We start from the raw sequence: 18217 nt of genomic DNA on the forward strand, positions 1-18217 counted from the left end.
ATTATCCTTGAAGACCCTTTTGGTCGCTTAGTGGGATGCGAGTGGGATATCTATCAAAATAAATATTTTTTAACTCAAGACTTACAATTTTTGACTTTTTTTTTTGCAAATACGATTTTTTTTCCAAATGGGCCCTTTTTTTAAAATTTTTTTTTAGTCAAAAGAAAGCTTAGGTCCATTCCTTTAAGATATTTTTAGTCCCTTAGTGGGATGCGAGTGGGATATCTATCAAAATAAATATTTTGTAACGCAAGACATACAATTAAAAAAGGGCCCATTTTGAAAAAAAATTCGAATTTGCAAAAAAAAAGTCAATAATTGAATGTCTTGAGTTACAACATTTTTATTTTAATAGATATCCTACTCACATCTTCCTAAGTGACAAAATAGGTCTTAAAGGAAAAGACCTAAGATTTCTTTTGAGCAAAAAAAATTTTTAAAAAAAAGTCCCATATTGGAAAAAAATTTTGATTTTGCAAAAAAAAATTAAAAAATTGTATATCTTGCGTTACAAAATATTTATTTTGATAGATATCCCACTCGCATCCCACTAAGGGACTAAAAATATCTTAAAGGAATGGACCTAGGCTTTCTTTTGAGCAAAAAAAAAAAATTAAAAAAGGGCCCATATTGGAAAAAAATTTTGATTTTGCAAAAAAAAATTAAAAAATTGTATGTCTTGCGTTACAAAATATTTATTTTGATAGATATCCTACTCGCATCCCACTAAGGGACTAAAAATATCTTAAAGGAATGGACCTAAGCTTTCTTTTGACTAGAAAAAAAATTTTAAAAAAAGGGCCCATTTGGAAAAAAAAGTATTTGCAAAAAAAAAAGTCAAAAATTGTAAGTCTTGAGTTAAAAAATATTTATTTTGATAGATATCCCACTCGCATCCCACTAAGCGACCAAAAGGGTCTTCAAGGATAATATCTAAGCTTTTGTTTGACCTAAAAAAAAAGATTAAAAAAGGGTCCATTTTGAAAAAAAAAAGTCAACAAAGTTTTTGATTTTGCAAAAAAAGTCAAAAATTTTATGTTTTGAGTTACAAAATATTTATTTTGATAGATATCCCACTCGCATCCCACTAAGCGACCAAGTAGGTGTTCAAGGAAAATATCTAAACTTTATTTTAAGAAAAAAAAAAAAATAAAAAAAATAGCGTATTTTAAAAAAAAGTCAAAAAAGTTTTTGATTTCGGAAAAAAAATATTAAAAATTTTTTATTTTTTTTTTTAAATATTTTTTTTCGAAAGATCGAAGAAATAGCTATCTATACTATTTGGAACACATTTTGCTAAGAACAATAGGTAATAAGTTACATGGATAAGAAAAAACCCCTGTTTGACCAAATTGTCAAAATTTTACCCCCTATAACTCAGAGAGTTCTCGACCGATGTTGTTGAAAAATTGTGTCTGAGTTACTATCCAATAGAGCTAACCTTGGTGCAAATTTCATCCCGATCGGAAGACATCGATTTCAAAAGTTGGTTCACTTGACATGAAATCCCCCATATATGAAACTTATTTGGAGCGAAATTTGTGTAGATACATATATAAATTAAACATTTATGACCGATAAAGTCCAATTTCGAGAGGACATAAAATAATAAACCGATTTCATTTAGTTTCGATAGGCTTCGTCCTTGGGCCGAATATATTGTACGAAATTTGATCGAAATATCTTCAAATTTGCGACCTGTACTCTGCGCACAAGGTTTAATCGACTCAGAAAGTGATTCTAAGTAGATCGGTATACTTTATGGTGGGTGTTAGACCAATACTTTTGGGCGTTACAAACATCTGCACAAACGCATAATACCCTCCCCACTATGGTGGTGTAGGATATAAAAAACTAATGACCAACGGGCATATTTTGCATTTCTATTTCTGCTGCATGAAATATTGTCGAGTGCTGAATAGCTCTGCTGCAGTCGCCAACTGTTAATTGAGCAATGGCTTCATCTATCTTTCAAATTTTCAAATTGCATTGTCGTTGTACTCCCACATTGGGTGGAAAAGTGTTAGGTACATTAATTTTTGATTTCACATGCGCTTTTATTTTTGACCATATTGTTTCACTGGGGAATATGGGCTCAACCTTAGCAGTGACATGGAGCATTGTTACAAACTACCACTAATTCCGAAATGATGTTGCCCAAATCCTCCCATTTTTGAAAAATATCATTTACATACTCCATTTGCAGCAGCCGCGTTAAAAGAACGTCTTATTTTCAATTGAGCTTCTCTAAATTTAAAGTAAAAATTCTCAATTTCAATAGTTCTTTTCCGAATTATAAATGAAAATTCTCATTATCAATTGGGGTTATCGGAATTTCAAATGAAAATTCTCAATATCAATTGTTCTTTTCCGAATTTCAAATGAAAATTCTCATTTTAAATTTTTCTTTTCCGTATTTTAAATGAAAATTTTAATTTTCTATTTTTTTTTTCGAATTACTGTTGAAAATTGTGTAGTTGAAGCAAAATGTCGACTTTCGAATTTTTTCGATATTTTAATATAGAAAATCGAAAATATCTTATGGACTTCTGCACTTATGATTACAGATGTAATACATTTCTATTTTTGCCATGTTTAACTGTTGCGTGATGATCACATGGACAACTCTCAACTCTGCCGTTAGACTTAATATTATGGGCACTTATATAAGAAAGAACTTTGGACGTGACAGTCTGGTGGAAATATTGGACAATATTGTACTACCAGAGCTTTCTTCGACTTTCTTCCTGTCGATTACGACTGGTCGAACTGGTAAAAATCCGTGGAGGTTGAGCACTAAACTGATGGCTCAAAGTCGAAGAAGTGTGGAAATATTGGATCGGTGGATCGGTCTGAGTGCAAAATAAACGTATGATTCCGGCAAGACTCTACAATTCCTCGTAAACGAGATGGTCCTCAGAGACTACATGTACGATGCCAAGGTCGATGTGGCCGAGGGGTTATTGTGAAATTCGATTCGAAAAGAAAATCATTCGAATGGAAATTCGAAAATGTTTTCTTTCGAATTGATAAGACCCTGAATATAATTGTTGTTGATCGATTGTTCCAACAAACATTCTGCTGAATCTAGAGCAGAAATCTCTGTTCACTTCTTGTTCAGATTGCATGCTTGGTTGAATCTCCCATAGAATAACTTAATAGAATAGGAAGGAGGTGGAAACGATTTAACACCATTTCTATCACCGTCTGGATCGGAGATATGAATTGGCTACTTTTTTCACGAACTGACGGTGCGGTGCGGATTTTATTGTCATACTAAGAGAGAGTAAAAAGATGAGAGCTTCAGAAAAATTGCAATGGAAATAAAGTAGATTTTAATTTATTCCGAATTACGTCTTTATATAAAAAAAACAATACACCTATCCGCAAGCTTGTGTTTCTACTCTGAAAGGTTTGTTTAAAGACTCATGCTGATTCAGTATTCCAAGGGGCAAAGCATTATCTTATATATTTTTGTTTAAATTCAGAAAAAGGGAAAATTACTATCTGTATGTCACGAATAACATGAACAATTTTGGTCTCCAATATGTTCATTTTTAATTTTTTATCAGCATAAACCCATGACAGCTCACAGAAAATAATCGAGAGGTGTCAAATCTCACAATTTTGGGTGCCAATTAACAAGCCCATTTATCGAAATCAAGTTATAATCAAACTTTGGAACTTAGCGCTATCCTGTTCAACCACATCTCGCATGGGTCAATGCGGTAACGATCTCCATTGAGCTCCGACTTTATTTTTGAAGAAATAAGGTCTAATGATGACACCAGCGTGTAAACCTCACCAAATGGTGCATTTTTCGTAATATTATGCAGTCTGTTGGTTCTGTTGTGGATTGGTCTCACTCCATATGCGGCAATTTTGTTTATTAACAAACTCATTTAGCCAAAAATTAGCCTCATCGCTGATCATCACTTAAACGATTGTGTGCGCCATAAAAACTATGAAGTCGCCTATAAGTTGCGCGAATCGATGACTGATTTTCAAAATAAATTCAGATAATTTTGTAGTGTTGTTCAAACGTCAATCTATTCATGATGATTTGCCAGAGTATACTGATCATAAATGTCAAAAAGTGATTGCACTATGACATTTAGTTTGACAGTTAACCATTTCTTATGTTCTATGGCGCTAGACTTTGGAACAGAATTTACTCTAACGGCAAAAATATAATCATCTTTTTCCAGAATAAAAAAACAACTATCTAACAATCATCATATATTTAATAAAATTCAGTTCTTTTGGAGATTTATAAAATGTTGATAAATTGTCGTTTAAATTATGGATTTAATACTTTAACAGCTCTGTCAATAAATTACATTAGACTACGACATTTACAAGTTCTGAATCAACACCCAGCAGTTAAGCATGTAGTCAATGTATCCCTTACCCCCAGTAACACGAAGTCAGTTATACTGACAATTTTCGTACAAAAATTATTTTAGCCGACAGTATAACTATTAGTTAAGGCATAACTAGACTTCGTGTTACTGGGGGTTATAGACAGTAATTGTCACTAATGTCTGATCACATGGCTGACTCCAATTTATGTATTTTGGCCCATTTGACACGTAGTGCTCTTAGTAAGGGAGTGTGAAATCAATAGATTACTTTATACATCTCATGTAATCTAGCATGAAGACAATTGCCACTTAAGTATCTGTAAGTAATCTACAGTGTAGTCACTTAAAACGTTAATTTTGTACTGCACTTTTTTTGTATGTAAGTAGTTCGTACAAACTGGTTTTCTACAAATTATGGTGAATTAGCATCCGAACATGATAAATTAACTAGTTTCGTAATTGTTACGAGTAACCACTTAGGTAACTAGTAAAGTAACTGACTCTATGTAACCGGTATTTGAATCCAATGCGTTGACTACTTTGTATTCAAAAGGTGCAATTGACCCCCTTGCTTAGGACATGCACTTGTTAAAATAACTATTCTCGTAGCTAGTTATGTAACTAGTTCTCACCCTAAATTTAAGTATAATCACTAGTTGGTGACTACCTCCTAGAACTGCTGGGCAGTTGGCGTGTGTAATTTCGTTTGCCACTGTTTACTAAATAGTGTTGTCAACAATCTAACACACACCTGCTTATTTAGTGTATTTTTTTTTTTTGCACAAGATTTATTTTGCTCATTTAATTTTTAGGATTATTTTTTATATTTTTTTTGTGTTAACACTTTAAACTAATTTCGCATTAAAGTGCAGTTTAGCTGGGATTTTTAACATTTTAATTTCAAAATGTTGTTTAATGAAATCATTTAAAACGAGAAACATTTGTTGAAATGTCATATTGATAAATACGCTTTAATATTTGAATTACACTTTAAAATCACGCAATATATGCAAACATATTTTGATAATCAACATGCCAATTAAATGGAATCATGTTTTTAATAAAAAAGTAATCGATCATTTTAGGATTTTCAATCAAGAATTTGATATCAATAACAGAAATATTTAATATCAGGCTTAAGGAGAATTATAAACTTAATAAGATTTAGATTATTTTTGCTTTATATTTATTGTAAATTATTTATTATGATTTATTTATTTTTAGGTTTGTCAACCCATTATGCCTGATGGCACAACCTGTGCGAATGCCACTAATCAGGGTAAATATATAATGGACTTTACATGTGGCAATCCATACTCCACAAAACGCATGTTAAAAGAATCTAGACTGTCGTTCCCCAGTGGACACTCCAGTTTTACTTTCTATACAATGGTCTATGTAGCGGTAAGTTTCAATGTTTATTTGTTTATTAAACTATTCTATTTTAAACAAAATTAATTTTCATTTCAGTTATATTTACAATCTCGCATGACTTGGCATGGTTCGAAATTGTTGAGACATTTCTTGCAATTTGCTTTAATCATGATTGCCTGGTATACAGCTTTGACCCGTGTGTCCGATTATAAACATCATTGGTCCGATGTGTTGGCCGGTTCAGCCATTGGTTCCTTAGTGGCTGTTGTAGTGGTAAGTTTCAATTTGTTTCATATATTTTCCCTAACTGAGTTCTCATTTAAATGGAGAAACTGTGACTTTCTTAATCACAGATGTTTCAACATTTAATATCTAACGAGAACTCAGTTAGTGAATGCTTAGTTTTAGACTTAATTTTATTTAAAATTTGGTTTATTTAAAAGCATGCCTTAGCCCTGTTTATCCTTTGCACCTGTTGCCTTTGTATCATTAATAAATTATTTAGAATTGTTTAGTTTGCTTTAAGTTGACCTGGTCCTTTTGCCATGACCAAGGTTTGTCTTAAAGTCATTTTATGTTTTCATTTGCACTCTTTTAGTTAAAACCTTTATCAAACTCAATATTCCACATATTACTACTTTCTTTTGTTGCATTTCACCTAAATATATTTTCAAATATTCACCTTCATTCTAGAGCTACTTGGTGCCGGATAAATGGTTTAATTGGAACACAGTTTGGCCCACTGTCCATAGCAAAGACAATTAATTAAATTTGAAAATAAATTAAAATAAAAAAAACAAGTTTTTTGTGCTTTGAAATAAAATAAAAGTTGATTAAATAAAACTGCATATAATTGTATTCGAAATGAAATTATTACTATGAAGTTTTGAGAATTGAATTTGAAAATTTTATATTATGAAGCGTTTAATTAGTAATTTATTAGAATAAGACTCAATTTGTAGTTGTATATTAGTTGTATAACCTTAGAAAAGTCTTTCGGAAAAACTTTAAATAAGTGTCACTTATTTTTCGTTCTGTTTATCCAAAAATACAAATAATAATTAATACTAATGACTAAAATATTTGTAGCTCAAACATTGTGCAGATTAAAATATTTTGCTCTCATTTGATGACTGTTCTTTTATTTGTAAATCGAAATATTAAAAATATGCATTTTAAAGTCCTTCAAAATTATAAAGTCAGAGCTAGTAAATTTGCAAACAAGGCTAGATAATTGTTATTTTTGTAAAAATTTTATTATAAAAATAACAAATACATTATAAATATCTAAAGATCTATAAAATTTTAAATTTCTAAAATATTCAAATTTAAAGTCCTTATTTTTTGTTTCATACAAATCCCGAAATATTATGAGATTTTTGATATTTTAGGAAGATTTTTGAAGCACCCAAAATACTTAGAAAGCTAAATTTCATCATATTTATAATACTAATCTCGCTTCAAATCCAAACGCAGCCAGATTTTTTCATTTGAATCAGGGAGCATCACGTCTCCCTTGCATTGACAGGCTTTTACACAATTTACACTTTTACGAAATTTATGTTCAAGTTATTTTCTGAAGGGGACTAGGGGCAAATGTAGCCCGATTTCCGCAGTACTCTACAGTATAATTTCAGAGTACTTACAACTTATTTTGTGCAAAATTTTATAAGGATTGCCGCATAATCAAGATATTTATGACTGCTCAAACAATACTCCGGGGGACAATTGTATGGAAGCTATGGGAAATCATGGACCATTTATTTTAATTTAATGCATTAGTTTTTGATTTGTTATATTTTTACTTAAATATATTAATGAAATTAATAGTTTTTATTGTTGAATTTGATGTTTTTGACGTTTAACTAAAATCCCGAAGTCCCGAAAAATCCCGTGGAAACAAATATACTATTTAGGAATTGCAAAACCCCCCCACAAAAAATTCCAAATTTTCGTTTTTTTTTTTTAATTTTGGCCGTGGCTGCTAAAAGAATAATATGAATGATTTGGAATACATCTTAGTATTTAAAAGTATTGTCCGCTTTGGAATCACATTTTTTAGATTTTAGAACACTTAACCAACCTTAAAGCAAAATTTATATAAAAAAATAAGTTAAATTCTGATTTGGCTCAGGTAACTAACCTCTATTAGTATAATTTGGACGTTTTCTGTCTTAAAGCTATTCTTGTTGAGATAACTATCAAATAAATAGAAAAAGATTAGATGTTCCTGAAGGAACTTATTTATATTTTTACTTTTCTAAAGAGTAACAATATTTGTTCGGCCAAAAAATTCAACATCATCTCAATATTTATACCCACCATCAAAAAATATGAGAGGTATATTGATTGTGTCATTCCGTTTGTAACACATATAAATATTTATCGCAGATCCCCAAAAGTATATATGTATGTATATTCGGAGTTCTTATGGAATTCTAAGACGATCTAGCTATGTCCGTCCGTCAGTCCGCCCCTCTGTCTGTTGTAAACACGATAGGGCCCAAACGAAAGAAGATAGCTGGCTGAAATACTATCTGTTGAGTTCAGTTTGACCCGTCATAAATATATTGATTATGTGGCAATCCTGATAAAATTTTGAACAAAATATTTCTAAGTCTCTGAAATTATACTTTAAATTTGGCGAAAATTGGGTTACATTTGTTCCTAGCCCCCCTCAAAAAATTACTTGAACATTCATTATTATCTATATATGGAGCCGCAGAATTTTATTTATTTCGCCCCCTTAAAAAACTGCATGAACCTGGAAATGGTAACAAGTTTCTTACTTATCAATAGATACATCTAACTGCCGTAATTTATGACATTAAATTTTAAAGATATTTGATATAAAACCATTTAAATATTGGAAAAATAAAGAAAAAAAGTACGTTTTGTTAAAAACAAAATTAAGAAGTATGATTTTTATGCGTTTTTTAACGATAATATTTTAAATTAATGTTTTTAATTCCGATCTAATATACATATAAACAAATTACACAATTTTTTAAAAGATGCGAAAAAGTACCTTTTGTTCAGCGGCTCCTCATATATATAAATAAAAATCAAATGTCGTTCGTTGGTAATTGCATCAGTAGAGAACGGCCGGACTGATTTAGACAAATTTTTTTTATAATGTTGGTCATAGTACAACACAGGTTTTTACGGAATGAAAAATTGACCACGCCCACCTTTTTCGATTTATCTAAAATCGGAAAACGGCTATACCGATTTGGCTAATTTTTTCTTTAAATGTTCATAGTAATCCAATTTAAGTTTTTACTGAAAGAAAAATTCACCACGCCAATTTTGTTTCGATATATCTAAAACCGCAGGACGCCTGAATCGATTTAAATATGGACCGATTAAAATATCTAAATTCGCTAATAACTTGACCAATAGGCGTTTAATCAAGAAAAGGAGCTCGATCTGTGATCACTCATATTTCTGGCCAAAAATCGATTTTTTTATATAAAAACTCACAATATCTAAAATCTTTAGTAACTTTGCCAATAAGCGTTTAATCAAGATTAGGAATTCGATCTGTGATCATATTTTTGAACAAAAATTAATTTTTTATGTAAAAACTCACAATATCTAAAATCGCTAATAACTTGGCAATTAAACGTTTAATCAAGAAAAGGAGCTCGATCTGTGATCACTCATATTTCTGAACAAAAATCGATTTTTTAAAGGAGCTCGATCTTGAGAACATATCAATGCATTCTGAATGTGTCTAGTCACTCTAAATAGCACATAAAGATCACTTTGTACCTTAACAATTTTCGTTTTTACTATTTTTTGACGCCAAAACAAAGAATTTTTGTTAAAATAGTATGATCAACTCCACACTTCTATATTGTGCTGTATTATTTACTCGGCAGAGGTGTTCGGAATGGGGATCAGTGGGTGGACCCTCAATGTCACACATTTAAAAAAAATCACCAAAAATCCATTTATGATCCGAATGAGCTGAAATTTAAAATATAGATAGTCCTTGAGAAGGTGTACAAAAAATATGCACTTATCTGTAGGTTATCTCTTTTAGTTCAACAGATATTTAGGTTTAATTTTTTTTTTAAATTTTGCTCGATCTTTTTTTCGTATTTTATATATGATGGGCCTACGAAAGGTCAAAATTTGTTTTTTATATATGACGTATATTTGCGATAAAATTCTAAAGAAAATAAAACAAACTTGATAACAATTATTTCGTCCCTATAAAAAGTTACACGCATCCAAAGTAGAAGCATCTTTTTATATATTTCAACTTTGTATGCGTGTGTTTTTTAAGTTTATTCCCAAAAAAGTCCCCATATTTTTCCTTTTATAAAAAACTAATTTTCTTCGAACTTAATGCAAAAACGTATAAAGTAAAATTTGACTAACTTAAGCGGACATTGTACCCCGCAGCCCTATCCAAACTTGGCCAATTTTGAAACAAAATTTTAGGTTTGAGTAAAAAATTCTAAAAACGCAAAGCATCGATCACAAAATCGTCATATTTGTATAGCCCTATATGTAATTTATATACATACAAAAGGTTTTTACCATGATACAAAAAAATTCAAGGTAGTTTCATTTTCTCTTTATGTCAACCTAATTAAGCATTTGACAATAAATGGGATTTGAAGTTTATGTATAAAACAAAGCTACCATATTCATTAAACTTAATCCGATTTCAAATATAAATAAAATAAATAACGTCATAGTGGGCTATTTTCTAAAACAAGAAGCTCCACAAACCTTGCACACTTTCAAAAATTTTAAAGTTTTCTCATATCTTGCATCAAGCCGGTCTTGCGTGATCAAGATTGGATAAAGTGATGCGCCCGGATCATACCCATATTGATTTGCCCATTCTTCGTTATTCCAGCACAATAGAGAAGTATACACTCGAAAATAAATTTTTAACAAAAAATGTTTGTTTTAGCTATGGTTTGTTCGGCAAAGTTTCTTGGAATTAGAACAAAAAATATGCGCCCCTATAATTTGAACCACCCTAATGTCGATCGATCAATTCCTTCCTCTAAATTTCCTACCGGGTTTTTTTCTAAAACTTTATGTACAATTACTAATTTCCAATAATTTTGATCATTAAAACAACACTTTCAGTCAGATAGAGGTAGAAACGAAAAACGTCAAAGGCCATTCTCAATTACACAAACACAAATACGAGAGTCATACAAGAAAACTACAACTGCGACAACAAGAACAACAACATCAAAAACAGGTAAAACAACAGGAAGGAATCAAAAGTCAAAATGGTCACAATTAACATGGACACAGTTGCAACAAACGATACCAGATTACATCTGCATCTAGAAATAATAATAATAACAGTAGCGTAGAGCAAGCTAAAAATAAAAGGAGTAACTTTACAGTAGCTGTAAATTGTAAGATCTGACTGAAAGACATTTCAACAAAACAGGGATACAAAATTCCATATTTGACATCTAAAATTCAGCAGTACCCCCTGAAGCAGCAACGAATAATTTCATTTATAAACTATTGGTTTCCAATTTCTTGTACGATATTTTGAAACATATTACTATTCGGAATTGGTGATGGTTATGCCATTTAGATTGGACTATTATTGAAACCCCCTCCCCCCATTTACCACATCTTTATCGGAAACATTAGATTAGTGCAAGTAGATGCCAAAAATATATGTATATCAGCAAATCTTATCTCTAGCAACATGCAACAACAATAAAACAAGACTTTTCTAAATACAAGTGTGCGATATGTTGTCGTTAGAGTTGTACGATATATTGATTCGACACGCAAATCATAATCTACGTGCTTTTGAGGAAGGTGTGTTGTTGTTTCTCACTAGCAATCGAATGCACTAGCAACAGTTGATGTCATTTGTGACTTGAATTTCAACATTTTTGTTGAAATATCAAAAATTCTTTATTATTTCGTAGAATGAATTTAATATTTTATGCCACTATAACCAAATGATTTTATATATTTCCCTCGTTCGTTCATTCATTTGTCGGTGTATTATGTTGGCTATTTGACTGAGTTTAAATCCCGGTAATGTATTTTGACAGATTTATTATTTTCGTTGTTGTTAATGTTAATGTTTGCGGTCTTACATTGTATGCATGTCTGTCTCCATGAGACTATCTTAGATGAAAGCCATGTTTAATGCCCAATTAAGTTGAATTAGTTGCAAACAATTATAAATAATTGTGGCACCATTTATATCGAGTATTTTTGAGTGAATGCAAAACATTTTGTGGTACAACTCTATTGGCAAATCTCAAGCTGATTTTGTTACAATTTAAATGAGTTTCAATGAAATATGACAATTGCTTGTTTATGATTGAATTGTGGAAATTTCGTTAGTAATTTAGGAGGGGCTAGTTTTAAAAAAATGTAAGTCTTACATAAGAAAGCTTTGCAAGTTTGGTTGTGTCACCAATGTTTGTCGAGGAATGTAATGTTGTTAACAAAATCTCTAACTAAAATACATATGTATGTATGTATTAGTTAAAACAGGTGAACATGTATGATAACTTTAAGTCTTGATATTTAAAGTAAGAGTGTTATATTCGGCTAAGCCTTCACCTTATTATACTTTAAAAGAAAAATTAAATTTTTCTTTTGGGAAAAAAAGAATGTAGAAAGAAAGAAGAAATTTTGAAAAAAGTAGATTTCTAGCTACTAGGATTCCTAATTTCCCGGACATTTTATACTTTTGGGAAATAATAAAAATCGTCATTGTTGGGAATTTATTAATACTAAATTAAACCAGTATTATTTTTATACATTACACTACAATAGTGGCGACAGTATTATGCGTTTGTGCATTTATTTGTAACACACAAAAATATTAGTCTAACACCCACCTTAAAGTATACCGATTGACTCAGATTCTGAGACGATTAAATGATGTCAATCCGTGCGTCCGTCCGTCTGGCTGGCTGTTCATGTAAACATTGTGCGCAAAGTACAGGTCGCAATTTAGAAGATTTGGAACATGCTCTTTTTTTGGCCGAAAGATTAATAAAGCTGGCTGAAATCGGTCAAATATTTCACCTAGCCCCTATACAAATGTCCTCTCGAAATAGGACTTTATTGTTCATAAATGTTTAATTTCGCTCGAAATAAGTTATCATGTTACTTAATTTTATGATGATCGGTCCATAATTAGCCATAGCTCCCAAATAAGGCCCGTTTCCGAAAATGACTTTAACGAGCATAAATCTTTTAGAAAACATTGACAAGAGTTGTCCACGCGAAACAAGCATTTATTGTAAATTTCCCGACATTTGTTGGTTGTTGGTTTCCTACTCGACAATTTCTAAAATATATTCTAGCGTTGGGTTGTTCATGAACGAACAAGTTCAATTGAACAATTCAATCAAATGAACAATGTGAAGTTGTTCAATCATCTTGTTCTTTATTGTTCTTTTTATTCACTTTATTCCTTTTGGTCGTCTGACATTACTGTTGTTTGAAACTTATGATAGGTATACACTAGAGTGTCCCTTAGAATTAAATTTTTTGAAATGTTGACAAGGTACCCGCTGAAAACTTTCGTAATGACCAAAAAACTGTTTAGCTTGATCTAAGAAGGGAAACCCGTGCCGACTTTCGATTTAGTTTTGAGATGCATTTACAATTGGGAAAATGCATATTTGCAATAACAGCACAAAAATGGAAATTAGCCCTTAATAGCACTTGGGATCCAAATGACCCTGAACTTTTAAAATCACGAAAAACACAGGCATTTTGACCCCAAGTGCTCTTAAGGGCTAATTTCCATTTTTGTGCTGTTATTGTAAATATATAATTCCTTCTTTTTCTTTATTATTAAAATCATGTTATAATATGCCAAATTATTTTTCCAAAAGCAGAAGAACCTGTTCGTTTTGTTCACTGCAAAAACATTAAGAGAGCAATTTTTCATTCACTTAGTTCAGTCAAACACCACAGAATAGAAGTGAACAACTGAATAAAAAGAACGAACTTGTTCATTTATTTGCTCTAAACAAAAACGACCAATCAGTAAAAAGAACGATTATGTCCAACTCTAATATATTCCCGTAAAAAATTTCGCGAGTACGAACTTTTCTACCTAAGTAGGAATCCAGAATATGCACGCAATGAATGAGTTTGCACGTGTATATAGAAAAGGGCACATATTGTTGTACATGTACAAAAAGTCACGGACTTATTGACCAAGTCCGTGACTTTATGAATTTCCGGTCTCGTAACTGAATGGGCAACACAATTCCTGTCAACATGTATCTGTTAGTTGACTCCTGTCAGTATTTGTACCAGCTTCGTCATTTAGTTTGTGTTTGACAGCTATTGATAGGAGAATACCTCGTGACTTGAGGAGAAAATGGAAAAATGAGAAAACCATCACTCAAACCAAGGCTAAGCTTGATAAATACTATGGGAACTCTGCACCATCCATTTCAAAGGTAAAATAGTGGTTTACTGAATTTCGTTGTGGCTGTACAAGCACGGAAGGTACCAAGTTGAGGTCTCCCAGTTGAGGTCTCTATACCAGAAACAATTGAAAAAATCAGATATGGTGTTGGCCGATCGGAGATTGAAAGTGTGAGAGATTGTGGAAGCCATAGTCATCTCACATGGCTCAGTGGTTTTAATTTCCATGAATTAGGCTACGAATTGCTACCTCATCCGCCCTATTCTCCGGATTTTTTCTCGAGTTTCTATTTATTATTTACAAACCTAAAGAAATGGCTCTGCGTAAAGAAATTTGAATCCAACGATGAAATCGTCTCACAAAAAAAAACCTAACTATTTTGATAACCTCGACAAATCTTATTTTTTGGAAGGGATACAAAAATTGGATAAAGTGATAGAGCTAAAAGGAAACTATGTATGTTAAAAAATAAAATGATTTTTTAACCAAAAACCTGTGTTTCACTCAAAAAGTCAAGGACTTTATGACCAGCCCTCGTATCATTTGTATAATACGTACGTTTTATTTAAACAGTTTTTTTTTATATGACCCTACAATAAAAATTCAAATGTGGTAACTAAAATTAGAACAATTTATTGATATACAAACGGGCTCATCTTAGCGTGATGCAAATTAGGTCTACGAAATCCTGATGGCGTCGGGCTTTAGCAGTAATATCTTGTAATTCTTGATTCAGTAATCAAAATTGATATAAACTTATTTTTCAATATTTTCTTGTGTAGGTTCGACAGACAAAGATGTAAGCTAATTTTGAATATAGGTGCATAAGAGAATGATAGGGTACAATCTTCACTCGGCTTTGGTATCATTATTATCTAAAATGTTTTTAAATTCAGTTCAAATCCTAGCTTTAAGATTGCATTTAAAAATATAGATTGCACTATTTTTTCAAACTTAAGGTATGGTTTTATTGCTGGTGACTTTTATAACTCACTTTAATAACTATAATAACTTCCAGTCTGAACTTCTAATTATAATTTGAGGCTAAATTGTATTAAATGTACTGAATTTATTAAATGATTAACAAATGTTGTGGTTTTATCCGTAGATCTTCGTGCCCAGTTACTGTCAGGGTTCCTTAAAGTTTCTACATGTGGTTTAACATTTTTGGTTAACTTCCATAGTCATAAATTATGTAGTATGTTTTTATAAATCAAACTTTCATTCTAAATTCAGTATCTACGACCCCCATCTAAGTGAAGGTGTTCTTTTTATACCCATCACCAAAAGGACATCGAAATATTGGTCGTAAACCCACAAAAGTGTATATATTCTGGGGCATTATAATATTCTAAGACGATCCGTCAGTCTGTCTTTCTGTTGAAGGCTTGATAGGGACAAGAGGGATGGACCTAGGGACCTGAAATGTTGTCAAAATATTATCTGTTTGGTTTAATAGCACTAAAAAGACGATAAGGCCTAAACGAGGATACCAGAAAACCGAAATATTTTCCAAATATTCAAATAATACGTCAAAATCCAACAAAATTCCAAAGAATTTTTTTAAGTAAATAAATAAAATATGCTTTTAAGAATAAAAATACGTCAATGTTTCCAAAATTAATCAAATAGAGGTTTTTCGAATCGAACATCATCTATCTTTTTAATTCCACTAAAAAGTTCATTAAGAAGTGCATGAATGTTTGCATTAAAACGTATTATTTTATGTTAATATGTATGTATTTCTTCATTGCAATATTATTCTGCGTATGTTAAATCAAATGTCTTACTCCGAACAATTTTTTTTTATTTCCATATTCTTTCATATTTTTTATAGTTGTACGCATTATAGTTTTCTCTATTGGCAATACGTTAATGTGTTATTCTGAACTTAATGGGTTAAGAATAATAAAAAAATTGCATCTGGCAATACTTAAATTCTTATAGGAATATTGTTGTGGATTGTGTGTGTACATTTATGTTGGCACTTTAGTGTATTTTTCTTATCAATTATATGATACACATTCTAAAGCATACCTTAAGGCGGTGAAATAATGTAAATACCGCTATAATTCTACTATAACTGAAAAACCAAAATAAGACACGAATTAATATAATTTTAAAATTCTTTTAATTACAGGCCAATTATGTGTCCGATTTATTTCCTAAGAAATCTTCAAAATCCTATATGTTACCTCGTTCAATGCAAGACATGCCGCCACAAACAATAACAACAACAAATGGTAATTAATTAAACAAAACGCTCATCATTTAAATAAAACAACAAACTAATTTATTAACTTAAAAAAAAGAAAAAAACACACCATGGGTAAAAAAAACATTCTATACAAAAATAAAAGTATTTTTTTTTTAAATAATTTAACGAATATAAGTAATTTACTTAGTTGTAAGAAATTAAGAAAATTATACTTAAAAATAAATAAAATTTATGTAATTTAAATAATTTTACTTAAACCATACTAGACTCGCAGACACAGTACACAAATAACAATAAAATAAAAAGATAATTAAAATAGATTCAAAACCATTAAACACAAATCATGCTAAAACTGTAAAAAAATGTTTAAAAAAATTTAAAAACACTTATGTATTTAGTATGCAAAAGCAATAGAAGCAGAGCTTTCAATTAATTTAAATATTTAATAATTATATGTATAAAAATAAAAGTTTAGTTAGTATGTTAAGTATAATACGATTTAAATTAATTCTAAAGGCAAATATCTACAACTAGTTGATTAAGAATGCACCTCAAGTGTCTTCCTAATTTCTAAGAAAAGTTAAAGTTATTATTAATACAATTAATAAACAATTAAAAATAAATAGATAAAATCACACACTGTAATGTTAAACACAATAATTGTAAAAACACAAATAATTAAATGATAATAGATATTTTATTTAAAGCACCCACTGATTGATTGTTAAACATTTTGAATTATTGACTGTGAAAACAAATTTAAATTATTATGCTAAATATACGTAAAAATATCATACATACATTTAGATGCCTTATAAAATAAAATAAATTACAAAAAAAAACAACTAAAAAATTGGTTTCTTTTGATTTTGTAAGAACAAGGAAGAAGGTTAAGTTTGTGACCTGAATTTTTAAATGAAAATTATTGAAAAAATAAGTTTGATTCTATGAAACCATTAAAGTCAGGTGTAAATTATTACACATTCCATAATGAAACGTGCTGACACTGCACAGTGGTTTATAAAATTTTTATTTTGGAAATAATACGGAAACTAATGAACGATTGGAGATATATTAATGAAATTTAAAACAGTTGGAGTTTAGGTGTTTCTGAGCTGATTTGTATTTTCATGGGTTCGTAATTTGGAATGGGGGCTACGGTTTAGTCCCAAAAGTTGCTCACCTCGGGCCTATACAATGTCAAAAAATCACCAAAAATTCAGTTCTTATCCGAATGTCAAGAAATTTTAAATTAAGATAGTACTTGCAATTTTTAACATTTTTGGTACATTGTTTGTTAAAAACGTTAAAAATTAAAGAGAAGTCAAGGTTTGTGAGTCTATTGAAGGCTAGATATAACTACTAAGTACAAGTATTTGGTATTATTGCAAGCCTTTGGACTAGAGGATTAACATATTAAGAAAAAATTGTATTCTATTAATTTTCAGAATGAAATTTACCATAAAAACTAGAAATTTCATGATATAGAGATTTTTCGTGAAGAAAAATTTAGTGTAAAACTCGAACCGATCAAGATATCGTAACAAGATTTGGAACTTACATATATAGATCGAAACGTCTTTTCATCAATTGGTTGAAAACTTTTGCATTGGTCAACACTTAAATATCGAAATTCCTAAAATGGGGCAAATATGTTCCCATTTTTTCATAAATGATGCTGCTCTGCCGTTTTTGCTGTGCGATATCTTAAACACTTTTACAGAAATTAAATTACAGATAGGTCCTTCCAAAAATAATATAATTTTTAATAATATGGGATTTGCATTGTAATAAATTTTTAGATAAATCTGAAATTTTTCTTAAAAATTGGCCAAGGTTGGCTAGCGC

At 30.5% G+C, this 18217-nt stretch overlaps 1 protein-coding gene across 2 annotated transcripts in view; it reads left to right on the plus strand.

Annotated features, from left to right (window-relative positions):
- Window positions 1–17083, plus strand: part of wun (wunen) — a 96503-nt gene extending 79420 nt beyond the window's left edge. Inside the window, exons 4-6 of one of the 2 annotated variants that reach the window (XM_065511956.1) lie at window positions 5589–5768; window positions 5835–6011; window positions 16292–17083. In XM_065511956.1, coding sequence (XP_065368028.1) covers window positions 5589–5768; window positions 5835–6011; window positions 16292–16402 — 468 coding nt within the window. In that variant the 3' untranslated portion in view covers window positions 16403–17083. Of the gene's footprint in view, window positions 1–5588; window positions 5769–5834; window positions 6012–6431; window positions 6592–16291 lie in introns of those variants that run through there. The other variant, XM_065511957.1, reaches the window with a different exon arrangement.
- Window positions 17084–18217: the final 1134 nt, after the last annotated feature.

This window comes from Calliphora vicina, chromosome 5, assembly GCF_958450345.1.
Source record: "Calliphora vicina chromosome 5, idCalVici1.1, whole genome shotgun sequence".
Taxonomy (NCBI): domain Eukaryota; kingdom Metazoa; phylum Arthropoda; class Insecta; order Diptera; family Calliphoridae; genus Calliphora; species Calliphora vicina.